We start from the raw sequence: 24,074 nt of genomic DNA, 5'->3' as shown, positions 1-24,074 counted from the left end.
TCAAGGATGACTGCAAGGTTTTCAACCCAAATGGGAGGATGGGGAGTGACAACAATGATGAGGAAAATGAGAAAACATGAGGGACAGAGGGAGAAAAAAAGGGCAAGAGTTTACCTCTAAGGATACTGAGTTTGCTGTGACAGAAAGACTTCTAAAATTAGAACTGTCAGGAAGGCAGAGGCGCAAAATTATCAGATCAATCAGTGCCAGTGGCTAATGTTTAGGCATTATCCATAGCTAAAACTTATATGCTTACTATATGCCAGAAACAGCCCAAGCACTTATATGTTAACTCATCACTTGACCTTAGATAACTCTATGAGACAGGTGCTATTATTAGCCTCTTTTTTGATGTGGAAACTGAGGTACAGAAAACTTAAGCAGCTTGCCCTGTGTAACACAGCTAGGAAGTGGTAAGCTCTGACTGGGATCCAGGCAGTTCTGTCCCAGAGACCATATTCTAAACCACTACACTTAACTGTACTTTATTATGTATTATTTTATGTTTATGTCTATTTCATTAACTAGTTTATAAACTCTATGAATGGCAGGTATATCTTTTACCAATTTGTCTCCACAGGACTCAGCACAATGATTTATACTAAGTAGGTGCTTGACAGATTTTAAATGATGATGATGAAGTGATAGCAAAAGTCCTGTGATTTCTGAGGAAAAGAAATGTTGAAAGAAAACAAAGTAATAGGACTATGCCTTTCTTTATGCCATAAGTGGAGTGAGATGGACCAGAAAAATAAAATAAAAGGCAGGGTAGGTATTCCCTTGTGGTTCAGCAGGGTAAGGATCCAGAGTGGTCACTGCTACGGCGCAGGTTTGACCCTCGCCCAGGAACTTCTGCATGCTGAGGGGATAGCAAAAAAAAAAAAAAAAAAAAATCAGGGTAATCAGAATCTTGGTGCTAAAAACAACAGAGTTCAAGAAGTTCCCAAAGTCCCTTGTGTGTACATCATAGCAGCTATGAACTATGTGGCAATTACGTACTTAACTCGTGGCCCTGGTTAAACTATTTGAGAGAATATTCTCATTTTATCCCAAGGAACAAAGGATATATATTGGGATATATCTTGCACCAAACTGAATGTTTACTGACTGGATGTATGGATGGATATGAGATAGATACAAAAAGACCTCGAGAAAGGAAAGCAAAAGCCTGAGTGTGATACAGAAAGGAAAACAATATATGGATGAATCAGGCCATCAGGTCTTTGGCATCCTTGGAAATATTAATTCTAATAGGGAGCTAAGGAAAAATAGCTAGATTACAAGGGATTAAGGAAAAGCAGATAATAGAAGGAAAAACACAGTATAGGGCAAACTTGAAATTGTTAGCCATAAAAGAAAGGTAAGGAAGGACAGAGCTTAAAGAGAAAACAGGAACAAGAAAGGATTTTTAAGAGAAAACTGAGTCTGGTCCACAAAAGAGAAGACTAGTAAAGGGAATAATTAAAAAGACAAAGAAAAAAAGCACATCTGAAATAAGTTCTGGAGGAATAATACATAATCAAGAGCAGAGGCAAAGGAAGGGATTCTGCAGGACTCTACTAACCAAACTGCTTTTCCCTTTTTGAGACATATAACAGCCGTCAAGTCTTCAGAACTGTCATTTCGCAATCTCTGCTTCTCTGTCTATAACCTATTTTATCTAAGAAAATCTTAGAAAGGCCTGACCAAAATTCTAATGTCATATATTAAAATGGCAGTAAATAAAATTTTCCATGAGATGTTTTTTTTGCCTGAAATGTCAATTTACTCAATATCCACTTTTTAAAGTCCCATTTGTATTTCAAAACCCAGGTAGAATCTCATCTCCAAGATACCTTCCTCATCCTACCTCCAACTCTGCTGAAATAAGCTCTTTTTCCCTACATTTACACAGTACCAGTTTCTCTATCACAGCACTTAGCAGTTCATCAACTATTACAGTTATTCAAATGTCTTTCTCTAGTATCTTTGAGTTTCCCATAGGCAAAGCCCCTATAATTGTGCTCTGGACATAAGCATTCAATAACTGCCAGTAAAATAAAACACAATTTTTTAAAAAATGCATTTAAAACATGTACAGGTTTTCTGGGGTAAAGTCTAAACACAGTAACTAGCCTATTACTACCTAAGAAAGAACTGCTAAGAGAAGGCTAAGAATACTTTGCGGCTTGAAAGAGGAGAAAATAAGAAAAAGAAGGTAAGTGAATAAGCACACACAGGGAACTTTTAGCAACATGTAGAAACATTTTTGGTTGTCACAATGGGGGAGAATGATACTGGCACCTAGTGGGTAGAGGCCAGGGTTGCTGCTAAACATCCTTTGATGCACAAGACTGCTTTCCACAACAAGGAAATATCTAGCACAAACCCTGCTCTAAATGAAGCAGTGAAGAAAAAAAGTCCAGAACAAAACCATTACCCAGTTTACCTGAGACTCCTAAAGTTTTCTTAAAAATTAAGTCCCCTACTCTTCCCACTGACTTAAAAATTGGGTCTCAGGGAAGGTGAAAACAACCTGCCTAAGCAGCTCCACTTACATGTTAGCAAGAAAGGAGTTGGTTACAAGTTCTCACTTACCATGTGACATGTTTGCCAAAATATCACCCTGTATTTTCCTATAATTGCTGATCAGATCTTCTTAGTTATAACTTAGAGCTTGATTATAAAACTTAAACAGCAATAAGTGATAAACATATGCCAAAATACCCACATACAGATGAATATTCCACTATCCAAAAGACATGTGCTTAATAGTCTATTCTATGAAAAAGATCAATGGGTTAAATAAACACACCTGAACTTTTGGGTACTCATCCATGCTACCTTTAACAAAAATCTAAAAGGTTACTCATGGTTAGAGATGTAGCTGGAAGCTGCAAACAGTGTTTCTCCCTATAAAACAAACTAGCCCTTTTCAGGTTTGAACTCCCTTCCACCCCAAAAATTGCTTCATGACAAACTTACTACACTAGCAGGTCCAGATCTGATTATAACATCTTAAAAAACAAAACAAAAACTCAGCAATTGTTTCATCTACCATGAAGGTAAAATACAGCAGCTATTAGAAACATAGGCTAGGACAGGAAGTATACATTTTGAATCCAACTGAAACCACAAGGCAAACAGAAATTAACTGCTAAAATAATCTGGCCCATTAATACCCAAGCAGGTAAAATGCTATTAACACTTAACAAAAAAATAGACCTATAAGCCTCAAGAGAGGGTCATTTTTTTTTTCTCTCCAAACTATTTTACCATGTTTGGTAAATCAGCCATGTATGGTTGACTTTCTGGGACCAAATCTATTTTAAATCCTGGGCATGGGGGTGGGGATGGAGATGGATGGGTCAGGGAAAGACTTCTTGACCATGTGAATTAATGTTTGTGCTGTAGGGTTTCTTGAAACTTCCACAGACAGTGACTAGCCAGTCCAGCATGCTTTCATTACCTGGAGCCCACCCCATCTGGTACGCCTATTTCTTCCAAATGCTCCCACTACTCTGTTCCTCTCCCCAGGCTAGAATAAAGCTCTGCTTGCTAATTTATACAGTTTCACCACTTCCCTTTGTCTCCCTCTGTTCCAAGATTTACAGTGACACATTTTAACTCACAATATACTGGATATTTTAATTAGAATTTAAATGACAGCCATTTTTCTGCTGTCCCAGAAAACAACATTGTGGCTGTTATATTATTTCTTCTTCTGGCAATAAAGTTTCTGACAACGAAGTCTGCTGCTGGAATGCAGCCTCTCCACCAATGGAGGTATCATGCAAAAAAAAAACTCTAACAAAACCGACAATTTGTAGGCCTTCCCTGTAAAGTGATCTAACACCAAGGATCAACTTTGAGTGGATCCCACGGAAAAACCCTTAGCATAAAAACAAACTAGGAGTTCCTGCTGAGGCTCAGCAGGTTAAGAACCTGATGCTGTCTCTGAGGCCTCGCTCAGTGGCTTAGGTTATAGATGCGGCTCAGATCCAGAGTTGCTGTAGCTATGGTGTAGGCCGGCAGCTGCAGCTCCAATTCGACCTATACCGCAACTTCCATATGCCTCAGGTACAGCCATAAAAAGGAAAAAAAAAATACGATACAATAAAAAGACAAAAAGAGAAAACTGAAGAAAGCAAAGTTGAAGAAAGTGTGAACAGCTGCCTTCCGCAACCATGGCAGATGTCATTCAGTGGCACCAGTGCCATCCATCTTTTATAACCAGATTTGTTCTGACCAGTATTTTCGATGGCTATGATTATTTATATTATTGTTTTCTCATCTTCCAAAACAACTTCAATGATGTCTTCCCTAAGTGGTACTTGAATATTTCCATTACCTCTGTTTTTTCAACTCTGACATATTAATTTCCATATTTCTATCCTTTTGAATGCTTTTAAAGCACAATATTATACCTCACCTACTGTCTCCTCTCTGGTCTATTCTCACCCTTCTCCTACCCTTCTCATCCACAACTCAAGACTATTGCATCCCCTTGATGCTGAATTCCTCTCTTTGTCTTACTGATGCTTCTTACTTCATATCCTCATTTCTGACTCTTTTGAAACTGCCATCTTACTCCCTGGTCTGCCATCACCCCACCATTTCAACACCAGACACCCCAGCTCATTTTTGCTAACAAATTAATTCAGCTGAGACAAGACTAATTTTCATCTACGTGAAGGAAGACTGTAGCCGTGCAGTCTAAAAATTACCCAGTCATGGTCTTACACACTCAGAAAGGCAGGCAACAAAACTCTTCCTAAAGTGAAGGTCACAGAAAATAATTGCTATATCCACAACCACACTCAGCAATACTCAACATCATCCTCCACAAATGTCTATAAAAACCAATGGTTCCATTTTCATCAAAGAAAAGAAAATGAACATAATGCTTCCCTGAAGACATTCTCTAGTCTCTCCCAGATTTTTAATTTTTCATACAATTTAAAGGTTATTTTCCATTTACAGTTATTATAAGATATTGGCTACATTCCTTGTGTCGAACAATACATCCTTCAGCCTGTCTTACATCCCGTAGTTTGCGCCTCCCATCCTCCCAGCCCTATACTGCCCTCCCCTATTCCCAGTAGTAACCACCAGATATGCCCAGTACACTTTAAAGGGAATGATTATCCAAAGAAGGGGAAAATGGAAATTCTGGCTTCTGCAAGCCTTTATTACCTCTTCCAATCTCCATCCCAGACTAGTATTAGCCCTAAGACCTGCTTTATTTACTTAGAATAGATGAGCAAGATTGAAAAAAGACTGCCTCTCAGGAATTTTTAAGGGATTACAGGTCCTACGCCTATTCAGCTTTACCTGCTCAACTTTAGCTGGAAAATATAGGCTATTTAAACATCGTGTTCACTATAATTCTTTTCTCCCTTCTCCAAAGAACCAAATTCATCTCAAGCTGTCTACTACTGATTCAATAACCTACGTCTCTCCTACCAGGCTAACTTAAAAAATACAAGATACGTTAACACAGGAGCCTCTCAAAGACAACTGATCCTCCCATTAAAATCACCACCACTCTCCCAGTCTGCTTCTCATCACACCTTTTTAGTCTCACTGCCACCACTTTATTTCTGGCCCTTAACTGCCCACTACACAGATTCATCTTCCTAATACATAGCTACGAACATGTGAATTCTCTTCTAAACATCATCTCAAATTCTCCACTGTCCACCCATTTTAACTATAAACTACAAATCAGATTATTCAAGATATTCTCAAGTATGGACGGCTAATCAAATAGGCTTTCTCTGGTCCCCCTGTGTATATAAAACAGCACAACCCTGTCTTGCTTTATTTTTCTTCCTAATACTTGTCACCACCTGGTAAACATATTTATCTGTTCATATGGTTATTGGTTACATCCTTCTATTAGACAATGCCTTCCTACGTTCACTCTTTTGTTCACCACCGAATCCACGGTGCCTAGGATATAGTAAGTTTCCAAGACATATTTGTGGCAAGAATGGATGGATTCGGACATGTCACACACAGTATAGCAAATCTCGAGTTAGAAGCCCTACATCTGAGTTAGAGTTTCCACATATCAACATATGATCCTCAACACTTTTTAACTTCTTTGGGCTATACTTTATCTGTAAAAAGAAAAGTTCAAACTTGGTAATCTATGAAGCTCTTTTCCAGCTACATCATCTTATGGTCTTGATTAACTCGACTGAACACCTGCCCTGGCCCCCACCCCCCTTTCTATGGATCTCTACTCGGTTTCTTTCCTTTTGGATTCCTCCTTCTCAATCCACACTTGTCAGAATACTGTTTATCCTTAAGGTCCCCTTAAGTGTCATTTTATTCCTGAAGCCTAACAAACTTTAAATTCTCTAAGAGGAGGATGGAGTTCTTATTTTTCTATTCTCAGTAGTCAGTACAATGCCTCCCATATAGATGACCGACAAAACGACCGATGAATCATGTATATGAATGAGCAAATAAACAAAGGAAGCTTTTCCTGATCTACCCCAGTTGCTCAGGTAATCTCCTGCCTTTGGACTCTTACAACACTTGGTATCTTTTATGATCTTTATCATATTTTACTCACCTAATACACACTTGTCTGGAAATTCCTTAAAATTAAGGACCATCCTAAGTTTTCCATATCCCCTTCTACAGCATCTATTATACATCTTTGTCACAGCTGTATATATTAAGTTTATGTGACATGTTAAACAATCAAGAGATAATAAAGGAGAAGAATGGACCTCAACATATAGGTATTATTCCAACTACCTGCTATTGGGCATATATGTTGTATTATGGATCCTGTACCCGTTAAACTTGGGGATTCAACAATAATTGAAAGATCTCATTTCCTCCTTTGCACCCTCTGCTTAATAAAACTATTACTACTTTCAAAAGTAGAATAGCTACCCTCATGTATCACTTAACTACATACCTTCCTTCCAACACACATGCAAGGATCCATTTTCACTTCACTAAACAGCTTAAGTGACTTTGGGCTCATTTCAGACTTCTACCCCATCCAATTCCCTCCTCCACAAGGTGTGAAACCACTTTTTAAAGCATTTTCCCATAAATGAGCCCTTTTAGTTCTGTTAAAGCCAAAAAGAACCCGTTTCAAGGCCTTCCTTTACCCTAATTAAGGAGCAGTGCCAACTCCTTAATTAACCTCAGGTTCCAACAATCTTTTTATTTTTCCCTGCCATCAGGATTTTGACCCTCGTTTACCTCTACCCCCACCTCCAAGCTCTTAGTCTGCTTCCATGGAACCTTCTTAGCTGCACAATAGCTGGTGTCTTTCCGTTCAATATGCTCTCGCCATCATGCACTTGGTTCCACTGTGTCTGCATCTTCTTCCACCTACAATATGCATCAATCGCCCCCCTTAATCCTCCCCAGATACACATACTCTCACACTCTATACCCATGTGTCACACTACCCCCCCCCCCCCACATACAAGTGCTTAACATCACTCTTAAGCCACACGACACTCTTAGAATGGTACCTTCCAAATGCAGTGATTCTAACCCAGGTTCTTTGGGGGAACGCAACCCCGTCCACAGTACCTCCCTCTTTCCTCACTTCCTCATCCATTCCCCTTCTTTACGCCTCCAACCCCCAACCCGCCAACTAACTACAGATGACATTATTCCTCCGTATTTCCAACCCCAGAATGAAGAACAAACTCCAGCTTCCTGCGGTCTCTCGCCCCACTAGTCCTTCCTTCCCAGCCCCCTACTCACCCCAGGTGTGCAGACTTCCACCTCCTCTTCTCCCATGCATCGCTCTAGCCAATCCCACACCACACCAGGTTTCTCCGCCACCCGCATCAGACTCCTCCACACCCACCTCCACTCGGGGTCGCGGCCGCCTCCGGGAGCGCCTCTCCCCACCCCTCGCCTGCGAGCCCGCGACCCGGGGCGCGCGCATACACGTTCTCACGCTTTCCTAACCTCCCTCCCCGCACCGAGAGGAGCCGGCTTCGCTGGAACTCAGGCCGGCCCGTGGGGGCTAGGCACCCATGTGTGTGCCCGCTCCGCCCCCTCCCGCGGAGCCTCTCGCAGCCCCCGCCTCTCTGTCGGAGAACGAGAGGACACAGCAACTCCCCCGCCACCCCGGACATACCACCTCTGTGTCTGTTGCTCCATGCCCGAACCTTCGGTCCGCTCCCCTCTACGTACCGGGCCGTCCTCGGCACTCACCGGAGATACTGCGCGCTCTGCAGGCTCATCCTCCGCCGCCCGCGTCTTCCCGCGAAGCCTCTGTGGGTCTCTCAGGCTCCTCGGAGCGGCCCCGCGGCACCGCGGGTGCTGGCGGCCGCCGCCATCTTCCTCTCCTCCGGCTCCTCCTCGCTCGGCGGGGGGGTGGGGGTGAGTGAGGCGAGGGGGAGGGAGCGGGGAAAGCTGCTCTCGCTGCTGCTCCGGCCCGTGGGGCGCAGGGACACTCCGACCCGGGAGGGGGGAGGGGGAGGGAGGAGGGATGGGGGCGGGGGAAAGAGGAGGGAGAAGTAGAGGAAGGAAGTGGCGGTCTCTCTCGCGAGATTTCAGCGGCGCAGGTCCCTCCTGGAGATTTCCGCCTTTCGGTAGCGCTCCCTCTTGGGATCTGTTAGCTCGGCTGCACCTGCGCGGCTGCTGAATAGCCCGCTGGAGACGCTCGGCGGCTTCCGGCCAATCCACCCCTCTCCTCCCGCGCGAGGGGGCAACCCCACCCTCACCGGGAACATTGAGCCCAAATCAACTGGGAGTTACACTGAAAGTCTTCCCCCGTCTTTCCACTCCACCCAATTTCTAGCTTCCTTTTTCCACCCCTCCACTCTTCCGTACCGGAAACGCCTCCCCTTCCTCGTACAGTTCCGGCCGCCAGTCCCTCGTTTCTGATCTGCCCTCGAGCCCTAGAGTGACGCTAAAGGACCCCCCTCCTTTTTTTCTGCGGCCCCTCCCCCTTCACGCTGGGAGACTGTTGGAGGGGATAGGGTGGAGCCCCAGGGAAGAAAAGAAACCAATCGGATTGGATAAGCAGCTGCCAAGGCAACTGAAGGCTGCAGTTGTATTGTCATAGTAACCAATTTGTGCGCACCGAATGACCCTCCCTTGGCGAGTGGATTCCCGGAGAAGTGCCCAGGGTTCCCCCTTGGCTTCCCTTCCACCCAAAGGCTTCCCCTCAGGTTGGGAATACGGGTAGTTCTCTTGGGGAGTGAAGTTCATTTCCTCCTCCCTTTCCCTTTCCCGCAGCGATGGGGGAGACCCCGAGGCATTCACCATGGGCTTTTCCACCCGCCTACGGGCGGAAACCACCTCCATAGTTTTCCTCTCCGTGCGAGGTGTGCGGAGGACCGGGCCTACGAGGACGATGCGGAGCCTGCAGGCTGGTGGGCGGCGGGCTGGAGCTGGTAGGGCGGAACGGTGGCGCTTGGCAGCTAGGCGGGCGAGGGGTTTCCCCACAACTGCCTCGGGCTCTGGGAGGCGGGATCCCGCCTGGACGGGGTCCCTGAGGGAGGAGAACGGCACACGACTGCCGAGATCCCTCTTCTGCCGACAGAGACGTCCGACTTTCCCCGGCGGGTCGACCCCTTACAGAAATCCCCCAAACCCCACCCCACACACAGCCTCGGTGACCAAATCTTCTCAGAGTTCCCCTCGTGGCCTTCCCGAGCCACCTCCTGCCGCAAGGAGGCCCGAGTGAAAGTGGAAACACATCCTGGAAGGCTAACAAGTGGTCTTTAGAGCTGGGGATGTGGTGAGACGCTGATGACAGCCCTCTCTCTCAGAGGGTGATTCCCCAGTGGAGGTCCCCCTTAATGATCAAAAGCCGACCTCCAAGTTCCTTTCTCCTCTACAAACTTCCGGTTTCTCTCAGGGTCCGCGGTATTTTAGAATTTTGTCACTTTGTATCTTTTGGGTTGGAGAGGAGGCGTTGGGTAAAATAGTATCAAGAAAAACTTAGATACTGGTGCTAAGTTCCAATGACAGGCTTCTAGGAAAAGGATTTTCATTCTTTGAACAAATGGTTTTGAATGATTATTATGTGTGTTTTGTCTCCAAAAGGCAGACTAAAGAATGGGATCAATGATAATATAGAGTGTCTAAGATGTAGCTGGAGAAGTGGTCATCTAATGGTTTGAAAGGATTATTTGACATTTTTTCGATTTGTATTGTGGAGTCATTTAAATAGCTATCCCAAAGTACTTTAGGCTATGTAATCATATAAACCTCTCCAGGAATACAGCTCTCATTGAATAGTTGAAATCGGAATTTTTAAAGGGCCATTTTGGTTTCGCTTCGGTTGAGGTACCTGATTTCTGCTGTCTTTTGTGCTAGGTGAGAAGGCGCTTTCCTGATCCTTCCCTGAAACTGCACCTGTTAAAAGGCCTGACCGATGGCTGTCTATGTGTAAATTTGGAGGAAATGAAAATACCAGATACTTTGAAATAAATCCCAAGGACATTATAATTAATGAAATAGAAACTGAACTCAGCCCGGAGTGCTTCAAGCACCTTCTGTGATGCAGTGTGACATGCATTGATTGCAGCTGTACAATGCCTCCTTATCCCTGCCACCCACTCAGAGGAAAGAGAGCCACCTAGTGAAAGGTTGTTCTCATCTCTGGTTAGGGTCCAGCTTTTCCTTCAAACCTGTGAGCCCAAGGATGGAGATTAATGCTATCTAAAACTACCTAAAATACCCTGCATTTCCTTCCTGAAATTTATTGGTTAGATTTTTTTTTCTTTTTTTTTAGGGTCTCACCTGTGGCACATGGAAGTTCCCAGGCTAGGGGTTGAATCAGAGCTGCAGCTGCCGGCCTACACCACAGCAATGAGGGATCCAGGCTGCATCTGTGACCTACACCACGTCTCACAGCAACGCTGGATCCTTAACCCACTTGAGTGAGGCCAGGGATCAAACCCAAGTCCTCATGGATACTAGTCGGGTTCATTAATGCTGAGCCACAACAGAAACTTCTGTACTGGTTATATTTTTAAAAAGATCTTAGCCAGAATAAAAATTTTATGTTATGTAAAATAATCACCCCCTTGGCAGTCATAACATCCTTTATATCAGGCTTTTATCTCCTGTCAACAGTGTATGAGCACAAATCATGAGATTACTGACAAGCAATATAGGAAAATATTACTGTCTTTTCGTTTTGGAAATAAACTGGGATCAGAAAAATGAATCCTTTTATTGTTTAGTGTTATTCAATAAACATTTACTGAGCACTCATTGTATTTCAGTCACTGTCCAGGTTACTACACATACCACCATGGAGGAGACATGGTCCCTGTCTTGGAGGAATGCACCTTTTGGCAGAGATGCCAGAGAATAAAGAATTGATTAGGATCCAGTATGAAGGGTGTGGCAATTAAGGTAAGAATAGAGTGCTTTAGGTATGCAGATGAAGGTTAAACATAGAAATAAATCTCTGTATTATATAGCAGTTTTCCTAAGAATCTTATAAGATTCTTCAATACCTTTAGTGTCCCTGCAAACTAGATAGAATAGTAACATCTGCATTTTATAGATTATAAAACAGTGATGCCCATCTTGAAAATAACTTTTAAAAATCAATAGGATACAGAAAAATTATGACCCAAATTTGCATACTGCTTAATTCATATTTTACAATCTCAGATCTTTCTACTGGCCCCCATCAATAGATTTGTAGAATGTAAGCATCCTCTACAGCATTGTTCAGTTTTTTCCCCTGCAGATATAGATTACACCTCCACCAAAAGAAATTATATATGAGAAGCTGTTTCATTTCATTTAATCCTATCTGATCTTAAGTTTTTCAATTTATGCCTAAATGATTTTATGGAATGATTACAAGCTAGCAGACCTGAGTGTGCATCCCAACTCTGTCATCTCAGTCTCTGAACTTGAGTTTCTTCCTTGACCAAAGTGGAAACGTTACCTATTACAGGCTTCCTGTGAACTTCCTGTGATGATATAAGTGACTGAATATATGCATGCCTGACATACCACCCTGGCACTTGATAAATGTTGATTTATTTTTTGCCCTCTTGCTCTTATATCAAGTTAAAACTAATAATTTCAAACTACTACAGCATAACATTATTTTTTTAAATGACAGTCTATCTAGTTTGTCTGAAATATGCATAGACCTGACACACACTCAAATTTATTCTCATTCAGTGCTATAAGATAGATTTCTTTATTCATGACTGATTACAGAATACAATAATGATAGGGCACTGTGAGTCAGATTCTAGAGAGTTGAAATTTTTAAAAGATGCTTTTAACACAGAAAACAGCCTAATATAACATTTCTGCCTGAGTAGCCAGCTTTCAACCAGAGACCAGGGTACTTGCTGAGAAGCTATTCTTCTTCTTTTTTTGAATCATCAGTTATCAAATTTATTTTAAGTTTGTGTTGTTTCAAGTGAGGTATTGTCTTATCCTGATGTATTAACTCTTTTTTTTTTTTTTTTGTCTTTTTAGGGCCATACCCATGGCATGTGGAAGTTCCCAGGCTAGGGGTTGAATTGGAGCTGCAGCTGCTCACCTATACCACGGCCATAGCATCACGGAATCCTTAACCCACTGAGCAAGACCAGGGATCAAACCCGCATCCTTGTGGATACTAGTTGGGTTCATTACCACTGATCCACAACATGAACTCCACTGAGAAGCTGTTCGTGACATTCCTACCAAATTTACCCAGAGTTTCAATAACCTGACACTTAATGCATAGCAAGCCTCCTCCCTTTTTATAATAATAGACATCACACCTGTTCCATAAAACCTTAACAAGCACTAATTTATTTTAATATTTAACCTACACATTCTGATTGTTTCCAAATCATGTGTGCAATTAGGAACTTAAGTGTGTTTCTGTTTTGATGAGAACGATTTACCATTTATCAATTGCAGTACTCAAGGACACAGTGTGTATGAAGCTGACCCATATTCTCTTCAGTACTACTCCTCAGACCTGGAGCTAAGTCATTCAATCAAGTGAGTAATTCCTTCTCTTCAAAGAGTGAGTCAGATACAAATTGAAGATTAAACTCAGGTCTCCTGTTGCTCAAGATTTCTTAGATCAAGGGTCAGCAGCCTTTCTCAAATAGTTCACCGAGTGTATATTTCTTCATTCATTTCTAAGAAGGAGTCACTGAGCCTCCAGAACAGTCAGGGAGCTTTACAATCCAAGATTTAAGAGAAGAAACTTCTGGTTTGGGGAATAGTGAGGTGACAGAGAATAGTAGTAGTCAGAGCTCACTCTCTGTCTTTCTCGACTCTCCTAATATTAATGAGGGAAAGCTTATTAATCTTCAAGAATTTCTCTCAACTCCCAGTAAGAAAAGACCTCTGGGAAAGAACCAGAACTTAAAATCATATCTGCTCATTTAATGGATGCAGACCCTAGAGAAGACAAGAAGAAATGCTTGTAACAAAGACTGAAGGCTCTTAAAAAAGAAAATTAAAACCTTAGCCTCTTGGGAGTTCCTGCTGTGGGGCAATGGGATTGGCAGTGTCTCTGAAACACCAGGACACAGGTTTGATCCCTGGCCCAGCACAACAGGTTAAAGGAGCCAGTGTTGCACAGCTGCGTAGATCACAAATGGGGCTCAGATCCCTGCCCTGGGAACTCCACGTGCTGCCAGGTGGCCAGAAAAGAAAAACACAAAACAGCAACAAAACCCTTAGCCTCTTATACTCTGTAGTCTCCAAAGTCCTTAGTGTTCACGCATCTCTTTACTACTTCAAGCACAGTGCTTTTGAAACCATCTTGGGGTCTGTAGTGTAAAATCAATGTATTTCATATCAGAATCTGTTGTATTACCCAGAAGCGCTGTTTTTTTCTTAAAACACCCAACTAAAAGAAAAAAAAAATCTTTTGCTATTTTACAGTCTATGCTCGCTGAATTTCTGTAGGGCAGACTGCTATTTTTGAACACGGAAAATGTGACACTGAATATTGTCATAAATATCTTCTTCACAACCATAGGAAACCCCATGTACACACACCTGCTTAAACACATATGCACACCTTCCTTGTTTCCCTGCCTCTATTATTTTACCACTTCCATTTTCTTTTTTTTTTTTCTGTCTTTTTGCCATTTCTTGGGCCACTCCCGCGGCATATGGAGGTTCCCAGGCTAGGGGTTGAATCGGAGCTGTAGCTGCCAACCTACGCCAGAGCCACAGCAACGCGGGATCCGAGCCGCGTCTGCAACCTACACCACAGCTCACGGCAACGCCGGATCATTAACCCACTGAGCAAGGCCAGGGATCAAACCCACAACCTCATGGTTCCTAGTCAGATTCGTTAACCACTGCGCCTCGACGGGAACTCCACCACTTTCCATTTTCAATCCAAGTTAAAATGTGATATGGGTGAAAAATAAAGAAACTCCGGACATATGTTTGTTACTTCAAGGCTTACTAGGATATGTACCCAAGTACTGTTCTGCTTTGCTTAACTCTACTAGCGAATTTTTCGAGTCTCAGAAAAATTCTACACATTAGAAACTTAGATAGTTCGTCCCGTATTTGTAAAAATTCTTAATGTTATTGGGTTATTAGATGTGACAGCACATTCTAGAACAAATTAAATAGGAAATTAATATATTCTCATAGTCTACATTTTAGCCATATTAAGCTTAAATTTTTTTTTTTTTAATTCCTACTTGAATTTTCTGTTGGCTTTCCATTGCCCTTAGAATAAAGTCCCCAGTTCTTAGCATCACTTATGTGATCTGGTCTGTATCTGCCTTTTTTCCTAAGATTTCCTGAAATCGGCACTCTAGCCACAGTGAGCTTCTCTTAAGTCCTTGAATGGGTGGTGTTCTTTTCTACTCAGAGCCTTTATACAAGCTGTTCCATTATCTAGATAACTCCTCTTCCTGCTTATGCTTCCAGCCTAAACTTGAACTTCTTTGGAAAAATCGTCTCTGCCTCACCCCCCATCAAGCTAGGTTAGCTACACCTGTTACATGTTCCCATAGCACTCTGCTCATCTTCCTGGCTTTTGTTATATTTGTAATTCTTTTTTCGACATCTCTTGTAATTCTTTTTTCGACATCTGTTGCCTCCGATTGGCAGTAAGCTCTGTAAGCACAGACACTGTGCCTGTTTCACTTGCTAGTATATTACCACTCCCCTAGCAAGATGCCTGATACAAGGAGTGTTCAATAAATGTTTGTCGAATTAGTTAATCTTCGGAAAAATGTAGAAATTTGGACCATGACTTTCATATTAATGCTTAAAATTCCTAACCGCCTTACTATGGAATGGAAAAGTCATCCCTAAGCAATAAGAAAAGAATTTTGCTGGGCCTTCAACCCATCTGAAACGTTGAAATCTATTACATTTAACATGATGAAAGGTTTAATTAAGTGCAGTTTACTTAAGGCAGTGAGTAAAGTGCACACTTACATGATTATGGGTAACTCATCAATTACTTCATAGCAAAGTGTCATACTTCAATGTAGGAAAAAAGTCTTCAATGTCCAAGTTGTTTTTCTTCAACTTTTATGTTTTCTAATTGGGAATAAGGGAAGCAGTTAGCCTCTTATTATGTGGCAAAATAAAAACATGCTGCTGGGGAGGAAGAGAGGCTATCCACTAGATTGGAAAATAAGACATAAAAATTAGCTTTAAAAACTCAGAAGAGGAGTTCCCGTCGTGGCGCAGTGGTTAACGAATCCGACTAGGAACCATGAGGTTGCGGGTTCGGTCCCTGCCCTTGCTCAGTGGGTTAACGATCTGGCGTTGCCGTGAGCTGTGGTGTAGGTTGCAGATGTGGCTCGGATCCCGCGTTGCTGTGGCTCTGGCATAGGCCGGTGGCTACAGCTCCGATTGGACCCCTAGCCTTGGACCCTCCATATGCCGCGGGAGTGGCCCAAGAAATAGCAAAAAGACAAAAAAAAAAAAAAAACTCAGAAGAAAATTGAATCAGAGTGTAGGCTGGAAAGCACAGTGATCTTTGTGTTTCTCACCAGGACAGTATTCATAAATTGTGGCATTATTGGGTTTTTTTTTTTCTCTTATAATGGTATAGGGCTAAATTACTGTAAGTTTCTTAAGGAAAGGAGTATATGTAATTTCAAAGTAAACGAGATATTTATGTTATATTTCTGGAGGCAGGCAGGTTCCCCAAGTTCAATTAGATAATGTAACATACCTAGCAGTGCTGGGCACTTAGTAGGCACTTAACAGGTGGTGCTGTTCTTATTACGTATATAAGGTGAATTAGAGCTTCTCACAGTCAACTTCACATTCTAATTAATGTATATTAAACCTGTTTTTTTTTAAACCAAAAAACCCCTCAAAATTGTGTAAAATTGCATTTGGATATAGCGAGGTGCATAGCACGCTGCCTCAAAACCATACGACCAGCTGTATCATGTGACCAAGTATAAATTGATGAGAGAGAAAATAGCTTTCATCTACAGAGAGTGTCTCAGTTCATTAGGAGTTTTAGGTTCGAATGAGATGAGACCCAAGGTCTGTCAAAACTGAAGTATAAGGAGGCTCATAAGGAGCAAAACCACCTGCTTGTGCATTCCCCTGTCCTCTTTCAAACTGGCATTTCTGGCAAGCTCTGGCTCCCTCTCTCCCATTGTTTAGCTCTCTCTTAACCATTGTCTGTAGCTTTCCTTTATGGTCCCTGAAGTGATCCAGTCCTATGTCCAGGAGACCAAGCATGGTTTTAGTTCTTTAACAATGGCCCTATGGTGAGCCTATAAGGTATGCTAACTATTGGGATGCCAACATTTCCAAAATGTGTGCAGCAGTAGCCTAGATGTTACAGAAGGTAATTTGCTTGTAGAAAGCAAAGTTGAAAGTCTGTATTTGTGGGACAGCTAAATTGTAGCATGAAAGCACAGTTAAGGTAAGAGTTTAGAGCCTCTAGGGAATGTTCAACTGATGACCAAATTCCTGTCTTTCAAGACAAATCTAAATCTAAACCCATCCTTTATTTCTGACAACCCTGATCTGGTTGTATCCTGATACTAAGGAGAAAGCTTGATGAGTTATGGATCCTCTGGAATTTTAATATTTAATCCTTTATTAATTTTTTCACTCAGTCATCAAAAATATATTGAGAATTTTCTTTGTATGGGGGCAGTTGCTAGTCACTGGGATGCAAATGGTGAACAATACAGTCTTGATTTCAAGAGTTTAAAGCTTAGTGGAGAATTAAGTAAAGGGGCAGTTAATATTCCAGAGTGATAAAGATGTGGTAGAGGTCTTTGGAACATTCTACCTTGAGATCAGATAATCAACTTAAGTATCCCAGTCAACTACAAAGTCTTTCAGAATGAGATTCTGCAGAGTTAAAGCTTTCAAATTCTACTTCCCAGCAGGAAAAAGAATATATACAGCTAACCACCAGAAAAGTGATGGAAAACCATAGCTCAGAGTATTCTAGACTAAAATATACCTGAAAGATACAAATTATGCAATTCTATGCCATGGTTATACCTAAGTTAATATGACATGTGAGTTATATACTATTATAGATCAAATACAACTATAATAGAGAATTACATAGAAAGTGGTCAGAAATTCAATAAAATTAGGAACAGTTATTTCTGTGAGGTGAATTATTTATGAGTAGCTTTTATTTCTTATATTTTTCAATATCTCCCACCAACCAAAAAGTGAAATAGTTTATTGTTGTGGTAGCTGCTATTGTTAGGGGTTTCTTTCTTCTTCTTCTTTTTTTTTTTTTTTTCTCATTGTTCTTAAAGAATGGCTGAACTATCTCCAAGTTACAGGAGCCTAAAAGTAACATTGGAAACTGGTTAGGAGATAGGTTCAAAATAAATGTAATGGTTTTTCAAATCCTGGTGATAGGAGAAAAAGTCCTTATTGGAGAGAATTCCTAAGGCATTTCCTAAGTCTCACTCTAGTACCAGATATCAGATATGGATACCAGATACTGATACTTCCGTACAAAAACTGATGAGGTGATCATCTTTGAATATATCATTACTGACCTTCTCTGGCAATTTTGGTTCTCCTGGGAACCATCATAGCCTGAAGAGGATAAAATGCCCTAGATGGGATTCCCAAAAGAATCATTTTATGTAATGAAAGTCTAAAATTAAACCTTTGCTTAACCTTTTTGCCTTCTCTTACCTTTATAATTCTCTTCTCATCCCTCAACTTTAGGTCACACCTGACCCCTCCCGCTTGTATAACAACCTACATTTTCTCATTTCTCTGGAATGTGACCAGTCAGGAATCTCAGCATTTGCTTTTTTTTTTTTTTCCGTATTTATGGGTGAGAACGAAAAAGAGAGGCAGGAAGACTGAATTGAGAAAGAAGAACGAGTAGGGAAAGAGAAAAATATAAAGTCTGGAGGAAGCGAAAGAAGAGATGGAAGGGGCTTGATGACCTCTGAAATATCCTTTCAGATTCAGTAACCTCTGTCTTCTGAATAGGACATCGCTGGTTCTTGCTGCTTAAGAAGTTTGAGATGCTTCCATGTGATGATTCAGCTCAAAAAGGCTAGTTTACACCATGGAAAAACTTTGTCTTGCCATTTCAAAAACTGATATTCTCTAGAAAAAAAAAATGTATCATTTGAATTTGGCCTGTGAGTACAATGTCACGTGTTACCTTACTCTTACCTCTTATCCATGTGATAAGAGTGAAAACACCATTTAAAACAAATCAATACAAAGCAGGGCAGTCCAGACAGTTGTTAAACTATTATATACTCTGCAGAAAAGTGTCTTTCATCCCTCAGGTGATTTTGCAATCACCAGGAACCTTCTAACTAAATCTAAAAATCTCTTAAAAATTTTTTATTATTTCAGGTTCTCTGTACTGTTGGGTAATACTAATCATGTTCCCTTTACCCAAACTATTTTCACCTTGAATCTAATGACATTTTGATTTTTGTGTTCTACTACCTTAACCTCGTCTCTTAATTCATTACACTGCCATGGCTCTAGGGATACTTAATACATACTTGGCTATAAAAATTGCATAAATGGAAATAAAATGATAGGACTTAGTCACTTACTGGGTATGAGAGATGGAGAAGAAGAAATCAAGGAGAATCCCAGGTTTCTGCTTGGGAAATTGGATGAAAATAGAAAATATAAGAGAAGAAATTGGTGAGATGTATGGATGTGGAGATAATGGATTTGTTTTGGACATGTTGAACTGTAGTTGTCTGGAGTTGAGAGCCCTTGAGGAGAGAGAACGTGAGAGGTGTTTGAACGAGAGGTGTAAATTTGGGAGTCATCAGCATGTAGATGGTAACTAAAGATAACTCAGAGGTTTCAGAGAGCTTGCCTATAAAAAGAGAGCTAGGAGACATGTTGTCTTACAAAGAGGTGAGAGCCTTCAGCAGAAAGGATCCAGGATACGGAAATAAGTGAATCTGATTAGATAGGAATATGGCTTCTGAGGAAATGGGAAGAGCTACAGTTTCGGGATACAAGGGCCTAGATGGAAATCTCTTTTCTGGTAGAATAATAATGAGACCGTAAATTGTGGAGTTTCTCCCCCCTCCACGGAATTTTCTTTTATCCCTTTCAACTAAGAATTTTAAAACTTCAGGTTACAAAAAGACATAGACTCTGAAGAATTCAAAACAAAGATTGATAATTTAAGGATAAGAGTGCCAGCACTAGAATATATAAAAAGTTCCTCAGATTGGTGTATACAGAAAATCAGAGAGGAGAGCAAGAAACAAGGGACCTTTGTACTCTGCCTCCCAAACCAAGCCAGAAATCTGAGAAGATTTATAGTGCTTCTAAATAGGTTTCTGGCATTCTAGAGTGGAAGAAACCTCAGTCCCCACTACAGGGTAAAGCCAAAGAATGTAGCAAGACCACGGAGTTCCTCACATCCAAGAAGGCACCGGAAAATAGTCAAAATAGTATTGTGAGCTATGCTTTGAATTTCCACATCTTTTCTAAGAACTTCAATCACAAAAACTTTTTTTTTTTTTTGTCTTTTTGCCATTTCTTGGGCCGCTCCCACGGCATATGGAGGTTCCCAGGCTAGGGGTCGAATCGGAGCTGTAGCTGCCAGTCTATGCCAGAGCCACAGCAACGCGGGATCCAAGCTGTGTCTGCGACCTACCACAGCTCACGGCAACGCCGGATCATCAACCCACTGAGCAAGGGCAGGGACCGAACCCGCAACCTCATGGTTCCTAGTCAGATTTGTTAACTACTGAGCCACGACGGGAACTCCCAAAACTTTTTCTGTTTTAATTGAAAGACAGCTCTGAGTTCTTTAACAGGATAATCATCCCTAGGTATCAGGAATGAAAGAGCAGCACCACGAGGTTAATGAAGCTAGAGCTGTGGCCCTGATGGTCTTCTGGGTCTAGAAGCGGGTGGGACTTGGCTAGGAGTTAGAACTCAGAGTAGCAGAGATCAACAGCACCCTGTACCAGGTCGGCACCTTAAATTCACTATGAAACTGGGATTTGGGCAAAGCTCCCCAATGATTTCCACCCTGACCTAGAGTTTGAAAGTAAAAATAAATAAACAAAGCCCTCACTTATCTGGTAGTGGAAGGAAGCAGAGAAATCAGCACACACAGGACGTGTGCCAGTTTGCTTTCTTGCTCAGTGCACACATCTGCTATCCTGCCGATGTCCCTGAGGGTTAGAAGAGTCCTGAGACATCTAGTTCTGGACTAGGGGTTCTCTGGATCTATGTGGAGGCTACACTAGAACGGGAAATGGAGTGGAGTAGGTGGAAAGATGTAGATGACCTGCAAATGACAGTTTGCACACAAAGCAAATTAACGCTAAAAACATTAACCAACCTTTCAACTTAGTTTTGTTTGATCTGTGAGATTCTAATAAAGTTATAGTAAAGCTTCCCAATATAGTTGTTGATCTACTTTTTTCTTATAATTCTGTTAATTTTGTTTAATTTCATGGTTATACAATTAGCTGGATAGAACTTGGTGATTTTTAAATCATTTTAAATTTTTATTATTTTAAATGTGATTTTACTCATTATGCAATGCCTTTTTATCCTTATTAATACTTGCTTTAAACAACTATTTTTATCTGATACTGATATTCCACTGTAACTTTCTTTTGGTTAACATTTGCTTACTGTAACTTTTTCCTTTATTCTCAATCTTTATATGCTGTTATTGGCACATCTTTTGTAAACAGCATGTAGCTAGGTTTTCGTTTCTTTATTCCTGACAGTCTCTGTTTTTTAACTAAAAAGTTCAATTCATATGGTATGATCTACTTAAAATTACCTCTGCCATCTCTACCGTTTACTTTTGATTTTCTGTTTATAATGCTTTCTCCTTGTTTTGTTTGCATGCCTTAACTGCTTTTGTTTAACTAATAACTTTTAAAATTCTCCTTTTTACCTCTGTTGAATTGGAAGCTATAGTTATATTTTGTCTATGCTATAAGCAGCTATTCTTAATTTTTTTTTCTTTTCTTTCTTCTTCTTCTTTTTTTTTTTTTTTCCTTTTTGGGGTCATACTGCAGCATATGGAAGTTCCTAGGCTAGGGGTTAAATCGGAGCTGCAGCTACCAGCCTATACCACAGCCACAGCAATGCCAGATCTGAGCCTCGACTGCAATTTGTACCAAAGCTCTCGTTAAGACCAGATCCTTTAATCCACTGAGTGAGGCCAAGGATCGAAACTGCATCTTCATGGATACTTGTTGGGTTCTTAACCTGCTGAGCCACAATGGGAACTCCCTTAAATTTTAAATATATACTTAACTATTTATTTTCCTAACCATTTATAGTTTTTTAAATATAACTACCCTCCCCCAAGAAGACTGTGTTTTAGCTACCAAATGTATTGAGCATATACTGCTCTCTAGAATTTTAGTTCCATTTTGTTAGAACATAACATAAAACAGTTACTATAAATCATGTATAATTAGATTTATAATCTAATTTATCAATTTTTGTGTTTACCATTGCTTCTTTAATACTACTTTTTCATTGGGAACTCACTTGTCTTTGCTGCAGTACATCTTTTAGTAATTCATTCAATAAAAATTTATGGTTGGTAAACTCAGTTTTGAAAAGAAAGTTCTCTATTTCATCATTCTTGAATCATCATCATCATTATTCTTGAATTCCAGCTTAGCTAGGAATAGAAATCTATGTTGTCAGTTATTTTCCCCTTAGTGCTTTAGAAATATTACCATACTGGCCTCTGGTATCTGTTGTTGCTGATGAGAATTCTGTTGTCTTAATTGTCATTCTTTTATGGGAAATCTTTGTTTTCTCTTTTGTGCCTTTTTTTTTTTTTTTTTTTTGGCTTTTAGGACTGCACCTGAGGCATATGGAAATTCCCAGACTAGCAGTCAAATCAGAGTTACAGCTGCTGGCCTATGTCACAGCCACAGCAATGCAGGATCCGAGCCTCATCTGCCACCTATACCACAGCTCTTGGTAACACTGGATCCTTAACCTACTGAGCAAGGCCAGGGATTGAGCCTGCATCCTCACGGATACTAGTCGGATTCATTTCTACTGTTCCACAGCAGGAACTCCCTCTTTGGTGACTTTTAAAATTTTCTCTTTATTCTTAATATTAGGCATCTTCACTAATCGCATCTGGATATGAATTTATTTTGATTGTTTTTGCACTTAATATGTGCTTTTATTTCAAAAAATTTAGAAAATTCTTAGTATCATCTTTCCAAGTGTGACTTCCACCATTCCATGTATTCTCTTTCTGAAACTGCTGATTGGATGCATCCTTCCTGTGTTCTATCTGTGTATTGCTGTGGAACAGACCACTCCAAAGCATAATGGCATGAACCAATAGCCATTTTATTAATATCGGAGATTCCGTATGGTAGGAGTTTGGAGAGATACTTCAGGGATGGCTTGACTCTGCTTTGTGATGTTCAGGGTGTCAGATGGGAAGACTTTTAACAGCTGGTGGTCACTCAAATGGCTGTTTTTTGGATTTTCCACTCACATGTCTAGGCTACAGTGACAAAGGCAGGACTCTACTGGAACTGTGGATTGGAATACGTACACACGACTTCTCCATGTGGCTTGGGTTTCCTTACATTGTAGTGGTTTCATGGTAATCATACTGACTTACATGGCAGCTCAAGGCTCCAACAGTGACTGTTCCAGCAAACAAGGCGGAAGCTATGTACATTTTTACTGTCTAGGCTCAGAAATCACATAGTATCTCTACCACCTTACTTAGTCACAAACCCACCCAGATGGTGGTGTGCAGGGGCTAAACCCACCTCTTAATAGGAGAAGTATCAAAGAATTTGTGGCAATAATTTTAAACTGCCACAATATGTTTTCTTTATCATGTTGTATTCTGCATGAATTCCCCAAATTAATCTTCCAATTTGATGATTCTTTCTTAATTAACTAGATAAGAGTAATCCTTTCACAATGTATATCAAATCATCACAATATATACTTTAAGTATCTTATAATTTTGTCAATTAAACATCTAAGAAGCCTGAAAAAAAATCATTTTCTGACTATGCTAAGTTTAGCGTTAATCTCATTGAATATTTTTTACCACAATGTCTATTTTTCTATTTATCTTTCTTATTCATCTTTCCTTAATTCATATATTCTGTGTTTATTTCTTAAACCTTGATTTTTTTAGATATTTTATCTCTTTGAATGTATTTATCATAAAGTCATTTTAAGATCACTTGCCAATATCGACTCCTATTCCAGTGGGAATGGGTCATCTTCAGGGAACAGATTTCTGTATTTTTTGTACATATATATATTTTCATATTCTTTGACATTAAGGTTATTACAAGATATTGAATATAGCTCCCTGTGCTATACAGTAGGACCTCATTGTTTATCTATTTTATATATAGTATTGTGTATCTGTTAATCCCAAATTTCTAATTTATCTCTCCCCCCCCTTTCCCCTTTGGTTTATTTTCTATGTGAGTCTATTTTCACTTTAAAAATAAATTCATTTGTATTGTATTTTAGATGTCACATTTAAGTGATACATAAGATATTTGTCTTTGTCTGACTTACTTCACTTAGTATGATAATCTCTAGGTCCACCCATGTTATTGTAAATGGCAATATTTCATTCTTGTTTATGGCTGAATAATACTTCATTGTATATATGTACCACGTCT

General features: G+C 40.6%; 2 protein-coding genes across 12 annotated transcripts in view; one reads left to right on the top strand and one right to left on the bottom strand.

Moving 5' to 3' along the window:
- SMG7 (SMG7 nonsense mediated mRNA decay factor) overlaps positions 1-8,457 on the bottom strand; it is a 76,684-nt gene extending 68,227 nt beyond the window's left edge. For 3 of the 7 annotated variants that reach the window (XM_047754429.1, XM_047754433.1, XM_047754432.1), the window contains exon 1: positions 8,188-8,319. In XM_047754429.1, the coding sequence (XP_047610385.1) occupies positions 8,188-8,216 (29 nt within the window). In that variant the 5' untranslated portion in view covers positions 8,217-8,319. Of the gene's footprint in view, positions 1-8,187 lie in introns of all 7 variants that reach the window. The other 4 variants (XM_047754430.1, XM_047754434.1, XM_047754428.1 and 1 more) reach the window with 3 other exon arrangements.
- NMNAT2 (nicotinamide nucleotide adenylyltransferase 2) overlaps positions 8,216-24,074 on the top strand; it is a 198,505-nt gene continuing 182,646 nt past the window's right edge. The window contains exons 1-3 of one of the 5 annotated variants that reach the window (XM_047754440.1): positions 8,216-8,355; positions 11,217-11,349; positions 12,877-12,960. The gene's annotated coding sequence lies outside the window, so the exon portion shown is untranslated. Of the gene's footprint in view, positions 8,356-8,676; positions 9,843-11,216; positions 11,350-12,876; positions 12,961-24,074 lie in introns of those variants that run through there. The other 4 variants (XM_047754444.1, XM_047754443.1, XM_047754439.1 and 1 more) reach the window with 4 other exon arrangements.

Source organism: Phacochoerus africanus, chromosome 11, assembly GCF_016906955.1.
Source record: "Phacochoerus africanus isolate WHEZ1 chromosome 11, ROS_Pafr_v1, whole genome shotgun sequence".
Classification (NCBI taxonomy): domain Eukaryota; kingdom Metazoa; phylum Chordata; class Mammalia; order Artiodactyla; family Suidae; genus Phacochoerus; species Phacochoerus africanus.
Note: the sequence above shows the minus strand (reverse complement) of the source record. Positions and strands in the feature narration are given on the sequence as shown.